The sequence below is a fragment of the Hippocampus guttulatus genome, chromosome 13 (genome assembly GCF_054856545.1).
Source record: "Hippocampus guttulatus isolate MCC_2025c chromosome 13, RoL_Hgut_1.0, whole genome shotgun sequence".
NCBI classification, from domain to species: domain Eukaryota; kingdom Metazoa; phylum Chordata; class Actinopteri; order Syngnathiformes; family Syngnathidae; genus Hippocampus; species Hippocampus guttulatus.
Genome location: NC_141273.1, coordinates 989423 through 1004941, shown reverse-complemented (window position 1 = coordinate 1004941; position 15519 = coordinate 989423). Strand labels below are relative to the sequence as shown.

The 15519-nt window shown below is 47.2% G+C and overlaps 1 protein-coding gene across 1 annotated transcript; it reads right to left on the bottom strand.

The window, feature by feature from the left end:
- Nucleotides 1-10479: 10479 nt before the first annotated feature.
- foxi2 (forkhead box I2) lies at nt 10480-14872 on the bottom strand. The gene is made up of 2 exons (XM_086127530.1): nt 14170-14872; nt 10480-12374 (listed from the first exon to the last, which is right to left on the bottom strand). Exons 1-2 carry the CDS (start codon nt 14846-14848, stop codon nt 11827-11829), a joined length of 1227 nt encoding a protein of 408 aa, XP_085983656.1. The 5' UTR covers nt 14849-14872; the 3' UTR covers nt 10480-11826.
- Between the last annotated feature and the right edge of the window lie 647 nt (nt 14873-15519).

The window sequence follows — 15519 nt, the reverse complement described above, 5'->3', positions numbered from 1 at the left end:
AGGCGAAAATGGCAAGAAACTGCCAATATCTAGCAACATGGATCTCATCATCATAATAATAATATCCATGGATTATACTACGTCTATTACCACGACTCGATTATTAGTAGTGCTTCGAGACGCATTCCAAGACAGATTGGAAAGCACTTCAATCTTACATGACACCAGACGGCCCTCTACAGGCTGGAACAAGAATAACACGTGAACCCTGCAAAACCAAAACCAGCATTCCTGAGCCTTGAGCAATGCCAGTGTTTCCACTGTGTGTGTGTGTGTGTGTGTGTTCCACGTGTGTGGTCTGGCATCAAGTAGATATTAGAAGTGCTTCACGGCGGATCGTTTTATTGCTCTCTCTCTCTCTCTCACCTTCTCTCTCATGTTCAGACGAGTCAGCCAGAGGCAACCTATCGGGTGTCGCAAATCAAGACATCTCTGTTTGACCATCACGTCTATGTGCCGGCGGGGGGGGGGGGGAACATTGTGCATTTCAGTTGATATCAGGCTCAAGATCAATCAATATATCAATCTCATTATGCACACACGGGACTACACGCAGATGCACACATAAAAACAAAAACAACCATACACAAAGACAAAATACACACACACACACACACACGTAAGTGTCGACATCTCACATCTTTCCATCTCACCTGTTGACAAATGTCGGATGTCTTTGACTTGCTCTGTCTGGAAGTTACTTCACTGCAACAAAAACCCCGAATTAAAAACAGGTTTAATATATTTTTAAGACGTACCAGGCCCATGTGCAACACCAATCGGCTTTTCTTTTTGTCATTAAAATTAAGAAGAACCTTTTTGAAAAATTGTTAGGAGTGTTAAATTAAAAAAAAAAAAAAAGTCTCAAACACATTTTGCTATGTTTTCGTGCATCTCTTAGGGTGGCCATTTTGTTCTGGGCCCCATCAGTTTTTGGATTGCATGAGTTTTTTAAAAAAAAAATTAGCAACAGCGGTTCACTTCTTTTTACACTTGTATGACAGTTACAACCGGTTAAAAAGTGACTTTCAATGTCGCTTTTACGACAGCTACAGTTGAACCCCGGAGCACACGATTTCAACATCCATTATTTCCTCGAGGGGAGGGGAACAAAATGGATTCCAAATTGCGCTAAGTGCACTTGGAGGCTCTTTGAAGCTGCAGTCAATGAGATGTTGAGCAGCATTTAAGCTTCATTACACACGGCCATTAATCACGAGTCATAAAAAAAGGGCGTGCGAGGAGGAGAAGAAGAAAAGTGGATGTGTTCCTCTTCAAGAAGAAGAAGCAGCAGCGGCAGCCTGGAGGAGAAAAATCCAGTCGCCGTTGGACGAGGCGTTCGGGGCCTCTTCTGATTAAACAGAGGAATTAGTAGCGTTGCCGCCTCTTCGGTTCCTCTCGTATTTTTTTGTTCCGATTCCAGCGACGGGCCCAATCTTGCCCGACTTTCAAAGCGTAATTGACACCTTGACTGTAATTTCACGGTTTCACTCCACCTGCCTTTTTGATGTCTGCTTCGTGTGTGTGCGCGCGCCCGCACCGTGCCGCCAGTCGCTTCCACGCGAGACGTCTTGTAGCTGCAAGGCCGACTTGTTCGAGAGGGGGGCGAGGAGGTGCATGCTGGGAAGTTTTCCTCTCTGGATTCTGTAAGCAAGGCAAAGGCAGATGCGGTCCTGGTTGACTTTGTTTTGTGACCGAGCTATATAAACAAATACCTCATTTAAATACGTCCTGTTGAAACACTGAAAGAGAGAAAGAAAGACAGAGCAAAATACATATCAATGAACATGCCCCAAAATGTATCAACCTACAGCAGTTGCTTTCTGTCGGCGTAAAAAGAAGGATTGAAGAGGATTTGCCATTCAATAAGCTTCAGCAAAACTGGGTTGAGCGCAAATACTTTCCTGTCGTCATTTTTTTTTCTTTCCAATTCTCACGGTGTCCAACAAAAGAGAGTTCTGCCATCTAGTGGTCAACAGTGGTTTTACACCCAAAATAAACGGGAGGCAGAACAGTTATGAACTGGACAAACTTTTATTTTTTTTAAATACCTCAAAATAGCGAGACCGTGAACCCGGATCCTGCGACGGAGTGTGTTTACTGTGCATCAAATCAGCTTTCCACACTGAAAGGAACTGACGTGCCATTAATATGTTCCAATCCTCGAAAACCTCCACCAAGCATTTGTTACTTGTTTTTTTAATTTTGAATAATATCACTATGTCGTAGAAAATCAATAAACCACCATAATAGAGAATGTAAAAGAATAAACGGCTTTTATGGAGTGTGATGACCGGAGATTTGGACAAGCCACAAGCGAAAACTGTGAATGGCAAAAATAAATGTCTTATTGAAGTCATTTTCAAGGCAGACTTTTCAAAAAAAAATGGACAAATGTGAGGATAGGTCGCCGATCCAACACCATAGCTGGTTTCAACGTGGACAAAGATTTTTATTTGGCAATGCAGGAACAAAGGAGCTAGCTCTAATTACACAACACAACTACAATTGCTAGCTCAGAGGAGCCCAAAAGATTTTTTTTTTTGTGTCCATCGATAAACAGCCTCTCTGGTCACGAAGATGTATTTCATTTCAAGTGATGCTTTTGTCATGTTAGTCAACAAATATTGGTTGCGTTTTTATATACAAGATAAAGGCTTATCCACATTTACATCAGGGTCATCAAAACTGTACGATCAGCTAGCATGCTAGCCTAAAGAAGACACAAGATGAGGTGACATCACACTCGAGCGCAACATTACACAAATGTTATTAAGTTGATTTTTTTTGGGGGGGGGGGCATTTTAGTGACAACGTTCTAAACGTAGGCCGCCCCGGAGAAAATGCGGTCACCGTGTGTGAGGTGACGCACCGAAGTTAAAATTGAGGAAGCCTTCCTCCTGCTCTTTCAAGTGTCAGCAAAGTGTTGACAGGCAAATAACACTCCACTGCAGCATGAATCACCGCAAACAAGACACTCAGAGACACCTCCTCGCTGTAATTACTCACGAGGGCCGTCGCTTTATTACAGGTTCCTTTAGTACCTGCCGTGTCGGGCGCGCCGCAGCCTAGCTAACACGCTAGCAGGTGAAGCTAAGCAACGCAGCTGAAGCTCACGTAGCGCGAAAACTGCAGTCGAAAACAGCGGAGGTCTCAACATTTTGGGACATTTGGTGGCGGGGGTGCGTCAAATGTGGCAGGAGGTTGAAGGCAGGTTGTGGTTCAGAGGTTTGGCAAAGTATTTGGAAATTTGAGGGGTGTTAAATCAGTCCCAAGAAGAGAGACTGTGCCAATTGTGTAAGAATGGTGAATGATTTGGTAAATTTAAACTTTTCCCAATTGTTGAAGAAAATAGGAACATTTTTACTTTTTTCGGGGAGTTCATGCAGGGAGGGGTGCACTAACTCTGTCAAGTTCTTGAAGGGAGGGTTAAATTTTAAAAAATTGATGGGGTGTACACAGGATAGGGGTGCACCACCTGTTCAGGATATTGGCGGAGGTTCATGGCTTCCAACATTTGAGTGTCTGTCGGAATGTTGACGGGGTGCGCGGCTGATCCAGAGGAATCCGGACAGCCTCAGCCGATCACAGAAAAGCAGATGAGTGGGCAACAGCAGAGGGGGTGGCGGGGAGGTGCGCGGCCCAATGAGTATTGGTCATCTCGAGTTCAGGGCCGCCCCCCCTGCTGCGTGCCCCGACCTCGGCCTGCTTCGCTGCCCTTGGCAGCGTTCCAGTTTTCTGTCCAAACGGGCACCAGAGGAAGCGCACCCCCTCCCCGATGTATCACACCCCCCCCCCCCTCACCACCACCATTGCTGGCCTGCCGCGAAGCTGACAGAGCGTCGCGGTTGGCCTGAGATTGCACCTGCACCGAGGGGCTCCGGAGGGTTGCCGTTTTCCAACTTCGTCCGTCCTTGGGTTCTTGCTAACAAGTCAAGCATGTTAGCAACGTGTTGCTAATCATGTAGCAGAAAGGCTTTTGACAACTCTATATCGGGGCAGGATTTCAAATACGGAGGCGGGACTTCAACTATGGATGCTTGTTGCACTTCAGTCAGTTCGGACTGGTCATTAGCATCGTAATCCAGTCGGCGGAGTAGCCGTCTTCTTGATTTTTTTTTTTTTTACAGTCCCACCGCTAATTCCATCACCGTCCTCGTAGCGTGTAGCTAGTAATGTGTTGCTGCTAGCGTGTCGCTACTAGCGTGCGTTACTGCTTGCATCTTGCTGGAGTGGCAGGGCCTGCTGCAAGGTCAGAGGTGACGTTTACTTCATAACAAGCAAGTAGCGTGATGGTGACGCCCCACCATTGTGCCACTGCGTACACAAACAAACACACGCAAACATTTGTAAGAAAGGAAGGCGTGTGCTTCGATAGGTTTGAGAAACTGATATGTTTTGGGGAGGATGGGGGGGGTGCCCACTTTTTGCAACCTATGAAACACTCAGTCGGCAGGAATTAGGCCTCTCTCTGTGCAACTTGGGTTTGCGTTTAAAGGTGGTCTGACTGTGCTGTCATGAGCGGACTTTTCAGATGGCACTTGTTGTAAAATTGCAAAAATATCGGGAAAAGGGCGTGATGCCGTCTTTGTTCGAGATCGTGTGAAAGGCACCGACGAGCGATGGCGGGACAAAGGTGAGCCCATCAAAGCCATCTTTGTCCCGTATTCTCTCATCCACAAAAATTATTTTTATTAAATCCCCTTTCACACGGCCTGTAAAAAGTCACCTTTCTTTTTTTTCGGAATTTCCCAGTTTTAGAGAAGGATCGGCGGCTGCGTAAAAGGTAACAGTTGAAAGCCAGATTAGGGGTACAAAGTGCCCTTTTACACGACCCATCATTTCTGTGTTCCCTTAATGTTGCTTGACTGTGTGAAAGGAGCCGACATGAAATGGGCGAGCAGGGGGGTTTGGTTGTCATGAAGGCGACCTGCAAATTTTGGGGCATGCCTGCCACTGTGTGAAAGGTTTCAAGCGGGAAACCGGGATGGCTGGGGTGGGGAAACGTACCGATTGGAGATTTCCATCTTCTGTCCTGCCGTTCCCTCGGGGTACTGAACCCAGATGAACCTCTAAAACCGGTAACACTCCCAAAAACGCCCCCCCAACCATTGTGCCGACAAGCTGTTCGGAACGTCGCCCGACGGGTAACCCCGCCTCTCGGCACCCCCGTAACCCCACCAATCAGCCAGCTCCTACTTTGCCATGGAGGCTGCTTTCGCCCTCTGGATGAACTTTTCCCCGAGACCCCGAGCTCAGAGGGGGCTGGATTAGAGCACGGAGGGAGAAAGTCTACGTGTGTGTGTGTTTGCGTGTGTGTTTGCGTGTGTGTGTGCGTGTGTGCACGTTAGCAATTATTCCCATAGTGACACACTGCCAGACTTTTCTGCCCCCACAGCGCCATTTGTAGGTTACGTCGGAGACTTCCACCATGCTTTCCGCTAGAAACTTCAACCAATCAAAACCAATTGACTTTTAGACTTGTGTTTCTTGAATAAACCCACAAAAAAAGTCTCAAGAAGCCATACCCGAAAAGACCCAGGAAGGCTGCTATGTTGATTTGAAGTGGCTACTTGGGCTCGGTTAGCCATCACCAGAATTTAACAGGAAAAAAATTGCATCCAAAAGAAGCTACAAACATGACATTTGGTCTTTGTGTCGGCTCAGGAGAGCAACAAAAAAGTCTCAACTAGTCATGTTCGAAAAGACTCAGGAAGTCTTTTTGGCTTGAAGACGTGCTTTTAGGGAGTTAGGACCTTCTTGAATTCAACCAAAACATTCAGTCCCAAGAAAATTGTTAGGCATGTCAATCATGAGTAGACCCCACAAAAAAGTCTCGAGAAGCCATGCTTGAAAATACAAAGGAAGTCTGCCGTTTTGGTTTGAAGAGGCCCTTTTGGCTTTTGTCTCGAAAGATCCAATGGAGAAAAAAAAAAAAAAAGACAAAATCAGACCTAAAAGCCAGTTTTGGTCAGCATGTCTATCATGAGTAGACTCACAAAAAAATTCAAGAAGCTTTGCCCCAAAAAACAGAGCTCATCTGGTGGTTTGAAATAACCAGTTCAGTAGCACTCTCAATAATTACTTGAAAAATTCAGCCCCCAAAGCCAGTTTGACTTTGCAGGAAGAAATTTGGTCGACTGGTCGATCATAAGAATACACATACACACAAAAAAACCTGAAAAAGAATATATGAGCACGGGTGCTTTTGGCTGGGCAAAACCTCCTGGAATTCAACAGACAAAACCAAAATCAGCCCCAGTGGCTAGTTTCACTTAGCACCATGAAATTTGGTACGGATCATATGTGGACCCACAAAAATGTCATGACAAACAAAAGACAGCACATCTGCCACTTTGATTGGTCGCACCATTTTGTCTTGACAACACATTTAGAATTTAACAAATAAATTCATCCGTTTCGAAAAGCCATGCTTGAAAAAACAACGCCAGGTTGACTTGGCAACATGAAATTTGGTCGACATGTCTTAAAAGTCTCAAGAAGCCACGCCCGAAAAGCCACAGGAAATCTAACCTTTGTTTTGAAGTAGGCTCTTGTGTCAGTCATGCCATTTCCTCCTCTGTCCCATAATGCACCGCAGCACCATCAGGGCGGTGGCGGTGGCGCTGGCGCTGGCGGTGGGGGTGTCGCATTCGAGGGGGTCCGTCGGTTGTGTGTCGTCACCGGGCGAGGCGCAAAGTCATATTTTTGCCAAAGCAAGATGACCGCACTGAGGGTGTTACAGTTTGTTTTCTTGTTTCCTGGGGGGCAACAAGAACAAGCTCGCCTCAACTTGACCCCTTAGTACACCCCCATTTCTGTTTACCTACATCAACCGCATCCCCCCCCCCCCCCTTCCTAAAGTTGAGGGCCTGGGGACGGATAGCCAGACGAACAACAGTCCCGTTCGCACACAATGGCCACGTCCATGTCGATTAATGCGGTGGGGGAAAGGGGGGGGGGGGCGCTAATAGCTTATTACACAGTGTAAAGTGACAGTGTGATCTGGAGGCCCCAATTAAAAGTGTGTGTGTGTGTGTGTGTGGTGGGAGTGTCGGGCAGTGGGTGCGCGCATGAGGCCACCATGCGCATTCCACCCCGACGGGTTCCCCGCTGAGAATGGGGGGGAGGGGGGGGGGACTCACACCCGACAATATTGGAGTGACGGCTGTTGGGAAACACGCCGGAAGCGAAGCCCAAACACGCCTCGCCGTGCGCTCTCCGCCCTGTTTTACTTGTTGGTGCCGCTCGTGTTGAGCTCTTTCACGTTCTTTGTGACTTACATGTGAATGTTGGTGCCGCGTCCTCCAAACGGCAAGTTAGGAAGCCAAAGGCGACCATTCATAAACGTTCCAAGTCGCTCTCGAAGGCCGCGGTGGGGTGTGCGTTCGGCGAAGCCCAAGGCGGGAACGCGTCGGGACGGGGGCGGGCGAATCAGGGAACGATTTGATCCAGCGCGGCTCAATTAAGTGGTAAGTAGCTCCAGCCGTCGTGTGGAGCCGGCGAATTGGAGCCGGGTCATCTCCGGGTGAAGGTGTTATTCATTATTTTTCCGCCTGTCGGATCCCATGAGCGGCGGCGGGAGACGGTGGCAGCGCGGCGGCCGGGGAGCAAAAGGGCTCGCCGCTCGGGGTACGTCAAGCGCGCTCAAAGCTTCTCCGCCGGCCGGGGGGATTAAGATCAACAAAGCGTGTCTCGCACCTGCGGCCGCCCGCACAATGGAAACAGGCGGGCGCGCGCACACGCCGACAAGAACGCTTGATTACTAGAGGCCCTCCGCCATGACGTGGATTACATTAACCCGTTGTGATGCGCTTCCTCCCCAAATGACAAACGTCATGCTAAGGTTTTTTTTAGCTTAGCCAAAATGGCCGCTAATGTTTTTTTTTAGCTTAGCCAAAATGGCCGCTGATGGGTTTTTTTTTAGCTTAGCCAAAATGGCCGCTGATGTTTTTTTTTTTAGCTTAGCCAAAATGGCCGCCTACGCCCGCTCCCTTAAAAACTAACATGGATGTTTCCGACATGAATGAAGCTAACAGAGAAACTTTTTAACAATGAGTACCAAAATGGCTGATGTTGTCTTTGACCAAACGTGGGCAAGTTGCCTTCAATGTAATCTGCCATAAAAAAATAAGAATGTTTCCGCTATGAATGACATTTCATGCTCACAATGAACAATCCTTTGAGCGTTTTTGAGCCTTGTCCAAGATGCCCAAAATGGCCACTGATCATCCTTCATGGTCTGAGATTGGCTCTTTCTGTTGCCCCCCCCCCCAAAAAAAATATAATTCTCATTAACGAGGTGACACCTCTGGCAGGGTCTTTCGAGGACGCCGACCTACGCATCACCCCTCAAAACTTCGCCCCGGGCCCGATTTGCAGCCACTTCGCAGCCACCTTCACAATGGCGCTTTTCAAAGTCACCCGATGTTGCCGGTGCCAAATGAGGAAGGTAAGCAGGAAGTGGGGGGCGGGGGGGGGGGGGGTCACCAATGTCCCGGGACCGATGGAAGGTGGTCAAACAGACCCCGGGTCAGTAGATCTTCTCTAATTGCCAAGTTGGCAGACGATTCGCTCATTCAGTCGAAGCGCTGCCAGGCTGGGAACATTCTGGAGAATGTACCGGACATAGACAAGATTTTCATGACGTGACGACCGATACTCGCCTGATTTCAAATGATCAATCTGACATCAAATATGTCCTCTTCACCAGTAGATGGCGCTACCCTGCGGTGGTTTGAAATTTTACACATCAAAAGAACTATTGGGTACCCTCAAGAGTGAATATTTGTCCTGAAAAAAGGTAGTAAACAATCAAGAAGAAAATAAATAAATAAAATCATTTCAGCAAGCACTTTAGGATTGTTTTGTCCATACGTTAAAAATGACATGGGCATAAACGCTCTTAATCTCGTCCCCCGGGGGGCAGGCGCAGCTGCGGCGCGTACTGATCGTACAGATCGGCGTATCCGTTTCGGCTAACGCTAACCATCAAAGGCTAACAACATGAGAGAAGCCAAGCCCCCTAATTGGACGGACGGACGGACGGGCGCGAAGGACATGGGGAAAAAAGACGAGCGCCTTTGTCCCCCCGCCCTCCCCTTCGTCCATCAAGACGTGCGACAAACTCGCTGGACCCGCGCCAAACGTTTGCCCTCGACGATGCCGAACGCGGGCCTCTATTTTTCTTGTATTTATGAAAACGCACGCGGTACGGTCATTCAAAGAAAATGTAGCGTACGCTTTCTACTAGAATTCGTATCATTCTGAATTGCTTCCGTTTGAAAAATGCTAAATGTCAGTGAAATATTTGACTCGTAGCGCACCGACAAAGCTCACCTGCGATTCGACTGCGCGCGTCGTCACTTCCAAAATGGATTTACGTTTAAAAACTGCTCTGAAAAAAAAAATGATGTGGTGTTGAAATTACTCAATTGTACTCCAATCATTTGCATCCCGATGATTCCATTTTGTGCAACCACTCGGCAAAAATAAAATGGACAAAAAAAATGTCGATGTAGCTAAAACAATCATTGACAATAACGTCAAAATTTTAATTCCTTCGATGAATTCCTTTTTGCTTCCAGTTTCGCTATTCTGATCATTATTCCAAAGATGATGACAAAATATTTCAAGACACAAAATGTTTTACACTTATTTACAGTTGTATTACGTCTGTCACTTTTCTAAAAAAAAAAAAAAAAAAATTGTAATTCTTTCATTCAAGCCTTTTTCATTGAACTTCATTACATCAATTGATACAAAATATACGCATGCGATATTTATTGTGCGGAGTATTTGAATACAAATTTCCTATAAATGGGCTATTAAGAAAATCCATAAATCTGATTATCGTCAACAACACAAAGATGAAGCTCAACGAGAGTCAGCTAGTGGCACATTGCAAGCATCAAAGACATGTTATGACAACAGGACCTTTATTTGTAATAATCACAGTTCAAACTGCCTGCGTGTGTGTGTGTGTGTGTGTGTGTGCAGATTGCAAAAGGCAACCATAGAAAAGTTGACGGATCGAATCCTGAGGAACAAAAATAGCCGGCAGCAGTGATTGATACGTACACAGAAAATAAGATCTGTTCATCAAACCCAAGACGTCATGTACACATCTGCTGTTTTCAAACTAGAGTAGGAAAAATAAGAAAAACAAGGCCTGTCTGCATAAATAGCATAAATATTTCCAAACTATAATTTACAAAAATATATTTTGTTTGTTTGTTTCTTCGTACAAGGCGTAGTGCTGTCGTTTCAGTCATAAAGTTGCTATCAAAAACAAAACAAAACAAGGTGTGATGTTTACTGCATGCGAAGCTAAGAGGAGACGTCTCGTCTCTGTGAGGTAATGTGAGGCGACCAACCCCCCCCCCCCCTCCAACCCCTACCCCACCCAAACATGCTCCCTGCTCCAAAAAAAAAAAAAAAAAAAAAAGAAACGGCAACTTTGGCAGGTTTGAACACGTCGGGCCGCCACGGAGCAACATGGCAAAAAAAAAAAAAAAAAAAACTCCCCTATGAGGTTCGTGTGATTTGCAAGTTCATTAAGCGGCGGCAATTGAAGCGTTTTGGATATCGCATCTTCACACGAGGGAATTTTGTCACATCTGGAAATCCCTCGTCACGGCCTGAGTTAAGGCTCCGTGTGGGTTTTGCCGCGAGCGGCGCAGACGTCCACTTGATCGAGCCAAAACTTGGACGTACTGCATCTGATCTCTTTCCAGAAAACGCTCAACATATCAGAACTTGATATCGCCAAATCTCGACATAGCTACACTTTATCTCCGCCGAAAATGAACAAATTCAAATTCGATCTGGCCAAAAGGTTCACGCGGCCCGACGTGACCTTGCGGAAGCGCGAAACGGCCAAACGATATCTTGTCAAAACTCCACATATCGGATCTTTTTCGAGTCGAAACTTGACACGTCTGACCTTTGCCTTGCTAAAGCGCAACTTATTTAAACGTTCTCCGGCCGAAGCTCGGCGTCATTTGAAACATATCTGAATAGTTAGCCAAAGCTGGACATCTGATCTTTATCCAGCCGAGGTTTGACCATCTAAACTTTATTTAGTCAAAGCTTAAAATAACAACACTTTATTGAGCCAGAGCTCGACATCCTCAAAGCTTATCGAGCCAAAATTCAACATCTCGAAAGTTGAGCTAGCTAAAACTTGGCTCGATCCCAACTTTCGCAAGCCAAAGCTCGACATACTGAAACTTTCCCGAGCTACAATTCGACATTGCCAAATTTGATCGAGCCGGATCTCAACATATCGGAACTACCTTTAGCCATCATTCAGCATCTAGCCAAAATTCAACATCCTTGAACTTTAGCTAGCTAAAGCATGACATATACAAACTTTAGCTAGCCAATGCTCAACGGCTTCAAATTTAATCTAGACAAACTCGACATGCCCAACTTTATCCGGCTAAAGTTCGACTATCTGAACTTTATCCAGCCAAAGCTCGACATTTCTGAACTTTGCCTGGCCAGCACTCGAAAAAGCAAACCGCTGGACTGTACGTATTAAAGAAAGAAAAGTTGCTTAAAGGAGAGCAAACGACATAGCATAATCACACGTCTACATTTACAAACGAGCGTATGTAATGTGGTTGGTGAACCAAAGGAGACGAGCGCTCGATGATGAGCAAAAGATCCACCAACTGGCCACTTCATTAGGTACACGCGCACAGTCTCTTAGCAACACAAAACACCGAATTTCTGATTTCGCCTGTACCTAATGAAGTGTCTGGGAAGTTTTACTCCGGGGTAGTGATTGTGGTGGTGTGTGTGTGTGTGTTGGGGGGGGAACTATAGCTCAGCCCCGTCTCGAGGGTAAATGAGACTGTTGACGCTGAAGCTGTTGTACAAGTGGCTGTTGAACTGTCCCCCCTGCCCCCCTGCAAAGGCGTTGTAGTACACGCCGCGGTTGAAGTGCAGCCCCTCGGCGCCGTGCTCAGACCCGGCCGAGTCCTGCTGGCCGCCCGCATGGTACGGGCCCTGCAAGGCGCTAATGTTCCTACTGGACAGCTCGTTGAGCAGGCCCAGCGGCCCCGCCGGTCGCCCGCCGGGAGCCGCCGGCGCCCCCAGGGTGGACATGCTGCCGTAAAAGTTGCTCAAGCACGACGGCGTCTTGAGGCTCTCGCTCAGGGCGTCCATGTCGGAGGGCGAGGGCGGGCCCGGGAGCTGGGGGCTGTCGCAGGGTTTGGGCGTGGGAGCCCGCGTGCCGTCCTCCATCTTGGTGGCCCCTGGCGCCGGCGCTAACGCCGGGTCGGACCTTCGTTTCCTTTTCCGCCGGAAGTTGCCGTTGTCAAACATTTTCTCGCAGTTGGGGTCCAACGTCCAATAGTTTCCCTTGCCTGGAGTGTGCACATTCACATCTGTCATGAATTTCTTTTCCGACTGGCACGAGTCCAGGCCTCGAGGGCCCCGCTTGAGATGTTTCCCCTCCTCCGACACACCCGAGTCAAATGATCAGCGCATCAGCAAGCTTTGCGGAAGCCTGATCAGGATCCTGGGCGTTTGAAGCGGGTGTGTTGGAGGAGCGGGACCTCAAAAAGGGGCAGGACGGCAACCCTCGAGGACCGGGCTCGGGTAGCCGTAGTTTACAGCTTAAATACGCTCGATGTCGACAGCCGAAATCGAAAGATAATCTTGATTTTTGTTTTTCTCTGTTGTAAACTCAAACAAATATTAAAAGACAAAGTCATGAAGGTAACACAAAAAAAAATCACTTTGTTCACTTTATACTTTGTAAAATAATCTGGACTTTTTTTCAGCCAACCATCGGAGAAATCCCCCCCCCCCAATCAAAATCCAACAAAAAAATCATGGGGATGGGGGGATGATCTCAAAGTTGCCTCAAAGGCCTCAAACCTCCAAACTGGTTGTGATTGAAGCAGTTTCAATCACACGCAATATAACATGCAAGAAACAAACGTGATGACCACGCTGCCCAAAAATAAATCAAATTTTTGGTCAGAAATTTTCCAACCTTTATTTCTTCTTTCATTTGCGATCTGCGTTTAAAAATCACCCGTTCAATATAAAACAATGAAATGTGCGGGATACCTATTGACCTCAGTACTTTGTTTTTTTTCCAACAAAAATGTCTTGCGTTGTTTAGTGCTGCTCTGTTTTTAATCTGTGGCTAAAAAAAAAAAAATCACATGCCACAGTCATGGTATGAGTACGGTTGCTTACAATGTGTTTTTATTTTCTTATATTTTCAACAATGCGCCAGGTAAAACTGTAATGTTTCAATTTTCCTTCTGCGGGATCATTGAAAAATCAATGTCACTTATTGGTGACACACTAAACTTTGATGCGCAAAATTGTTACATTTAACCGGTTGTGTAAAGAAATGAAAAGAAAAATATGAAAGAAAATAATGCTGGTCGTGCAATTTTTGTTTGGTGTTGAAATAGGCTTGCGGTGGTTTTTAAAAATGTATTTTAAGAAGCTTCAATGTGTTTGCCTCTCTTGTTTTGATTTGGTGCAATCAATACAAGTCTCGCAATGGCCTTGGACCACAAGTCAAAATAATCAACCGAATTTGATGTTGACATTTTATGCGGAAGTGGGTTGCTGCCACAACAGGTGAAAAGAAAAAGTTCAACCTGACGTCATAACGCGATGCCCTTCACCTTTTCGAACGCGACTCGTTTGAACGTGACACGATCGGGTTGGAACGCGAAATTGACCGCGTTCTTCCGTGAAATTTATGACGTTGCAACGCGAAACGTATCACGACACGTGAAATTTATTACGTTACGTCGTGAAATTGACGACGTTATGATCCGGAACTTATCACGTTATACTGTGACATTTATGAGGTTAAAAGATGACATTTACCGCGCTAAAACGGGTCGAATTTATGAGAACGTGATACAGGTGCGACAGCAATCCACTTTTGTGGTTTTCTAATAGATTTGATGCTTTCTGTTCAAACGTGTTTGCGGTAAAGCATAAAATCACGTTCGCGTGTGAACTTGATCACGTAAATTTTCACCGATACCAGGTGGCTCCCCGTATAATCAAGAAATGAGATGAATTGAAAGTTGCGCTGGACAAGTCAAGAAGTTTCCGATTTTCTTGGTGCAAGTGGAGCGGCCCTTGAAAGGTGGCGCCAGTGCGAGTGGTGCGTTCACGTACCGGGGTCGTCCTCGTCGCGGGGCACCTTCTTGAAGCAGTCGTTGAGCGACAGGTTGTGTCGGATGGAATTCTGCCAGCCGGCCTTGCTCTTCTTGTAGAAGGGGAAGTTGTCGGCCACGTAGGCGTAGATCTGACTGAGCGTCAGCTTCTTGTCGTGCGCGTTCTGGATGGCCATGGCGATCAGCGCCGAGTACGAGTAGGGCGGCCGCACCAGCTTCAGCAGCTCCTCCTGGCTGGCCACCGACAGCCAGCCCAGCTCCGGGCCGCCGAAGGCCGACGAGCCGCCGGCCAGGAACGGCCGCGGGGAGCCGTACGACGGCGGGCCGAAGGGGCCGGGGGGGCCGCCGGCGTGCAGGTACGGCGCAGCCGCCGCCGCCGCCGCCGCAGCCGGGGCCGGGTTGACGCCCCACAGGTACGGGCTGGGCGGGGAGCCGTACTCGGCCAGGCCGAAGCCGGCGGCTCGGTGAGCGGGGGGCTGGAGGTTCTGAGGCGGCTGCTGCTGCTGCTGTTGCTGGTGGTGGTGGTGGTGGTGGTGGGAGGGATGGTGATGGTGGTGGTGGTGGTGGTGGTACATGCCGCTCAGAGAGTCGCAGTACACGGCCATATCGGCGGGCTCTTGGGCGCCTTTGGGTACGGAAGAGTGATGCTGGCTCTGCTGGTGGGACTCGGGATCGATCATCACTCCCGGTGAGGGGTGCAGCGAAGCCGGCCGGCCGGAGGTGGAGGTGTTCTCTTTTTTGGCCGGTTCTCTCAACAAGTGTCAGGAGCTGTGCAAAACTTCTTTGAATTGTATTGACGCCGCTGACAGCGAAAAGATCGGCAGCCAATCACCGCGCGAGGGGGCGTGGTCAACCCCAGACACGGCGCAAGTCTCCCCGGGGGTCGAACCTGCCCCGGGGAAACTGACAAGTTTGCTTTCACTCGGCTTGAGCCTCACGCCCACTAAACTAACTCCGAAACGATTGAAAAATATCGTTGTTATGGAAAATCATAACTTGGATCCATATGATTAGGCTCCACAAAATAATAACCATCAAATAAAATCACGCCTTGGATTGATATGACTGTTTTCATTTGCTTCCACAAAATTGAAAATGCCAAAGTAAAAACACCTCCCGTCCCAATGTATCGTGTTCAGTACAGGTTGCATAAAATCAAAAAAATCAATTTAATTTAAAAAAAAGTAACAGAATATAAATAAGTATATCATTGTCGATTTTTTTGTAGAATTTCCAATCCTCTATATCCAATTACAAATGCCAATAAGAATAATAAATGATTGACATTTTTTAAAGTCAATTTGTTCTTGTAGATTTTTTTTAATGCATACCACTTTGGATTCATCTGGTT

Coding starts and splice junctions, on each gene's coding strand:
- foxi2 (XM_086127530.1), bottom strand. CDS start 14,848: ATGATCGATCCCGAGTCCCACCAGCAGAGCCAGCATCACTCTTCCGTA. Junction 12,375..14,169: donor CCGCGACGAGGACGACCCCG/GTACGTGAACGC, acceptor TGCACACTCCAG/GCAAGGGAAACTATTGGACG.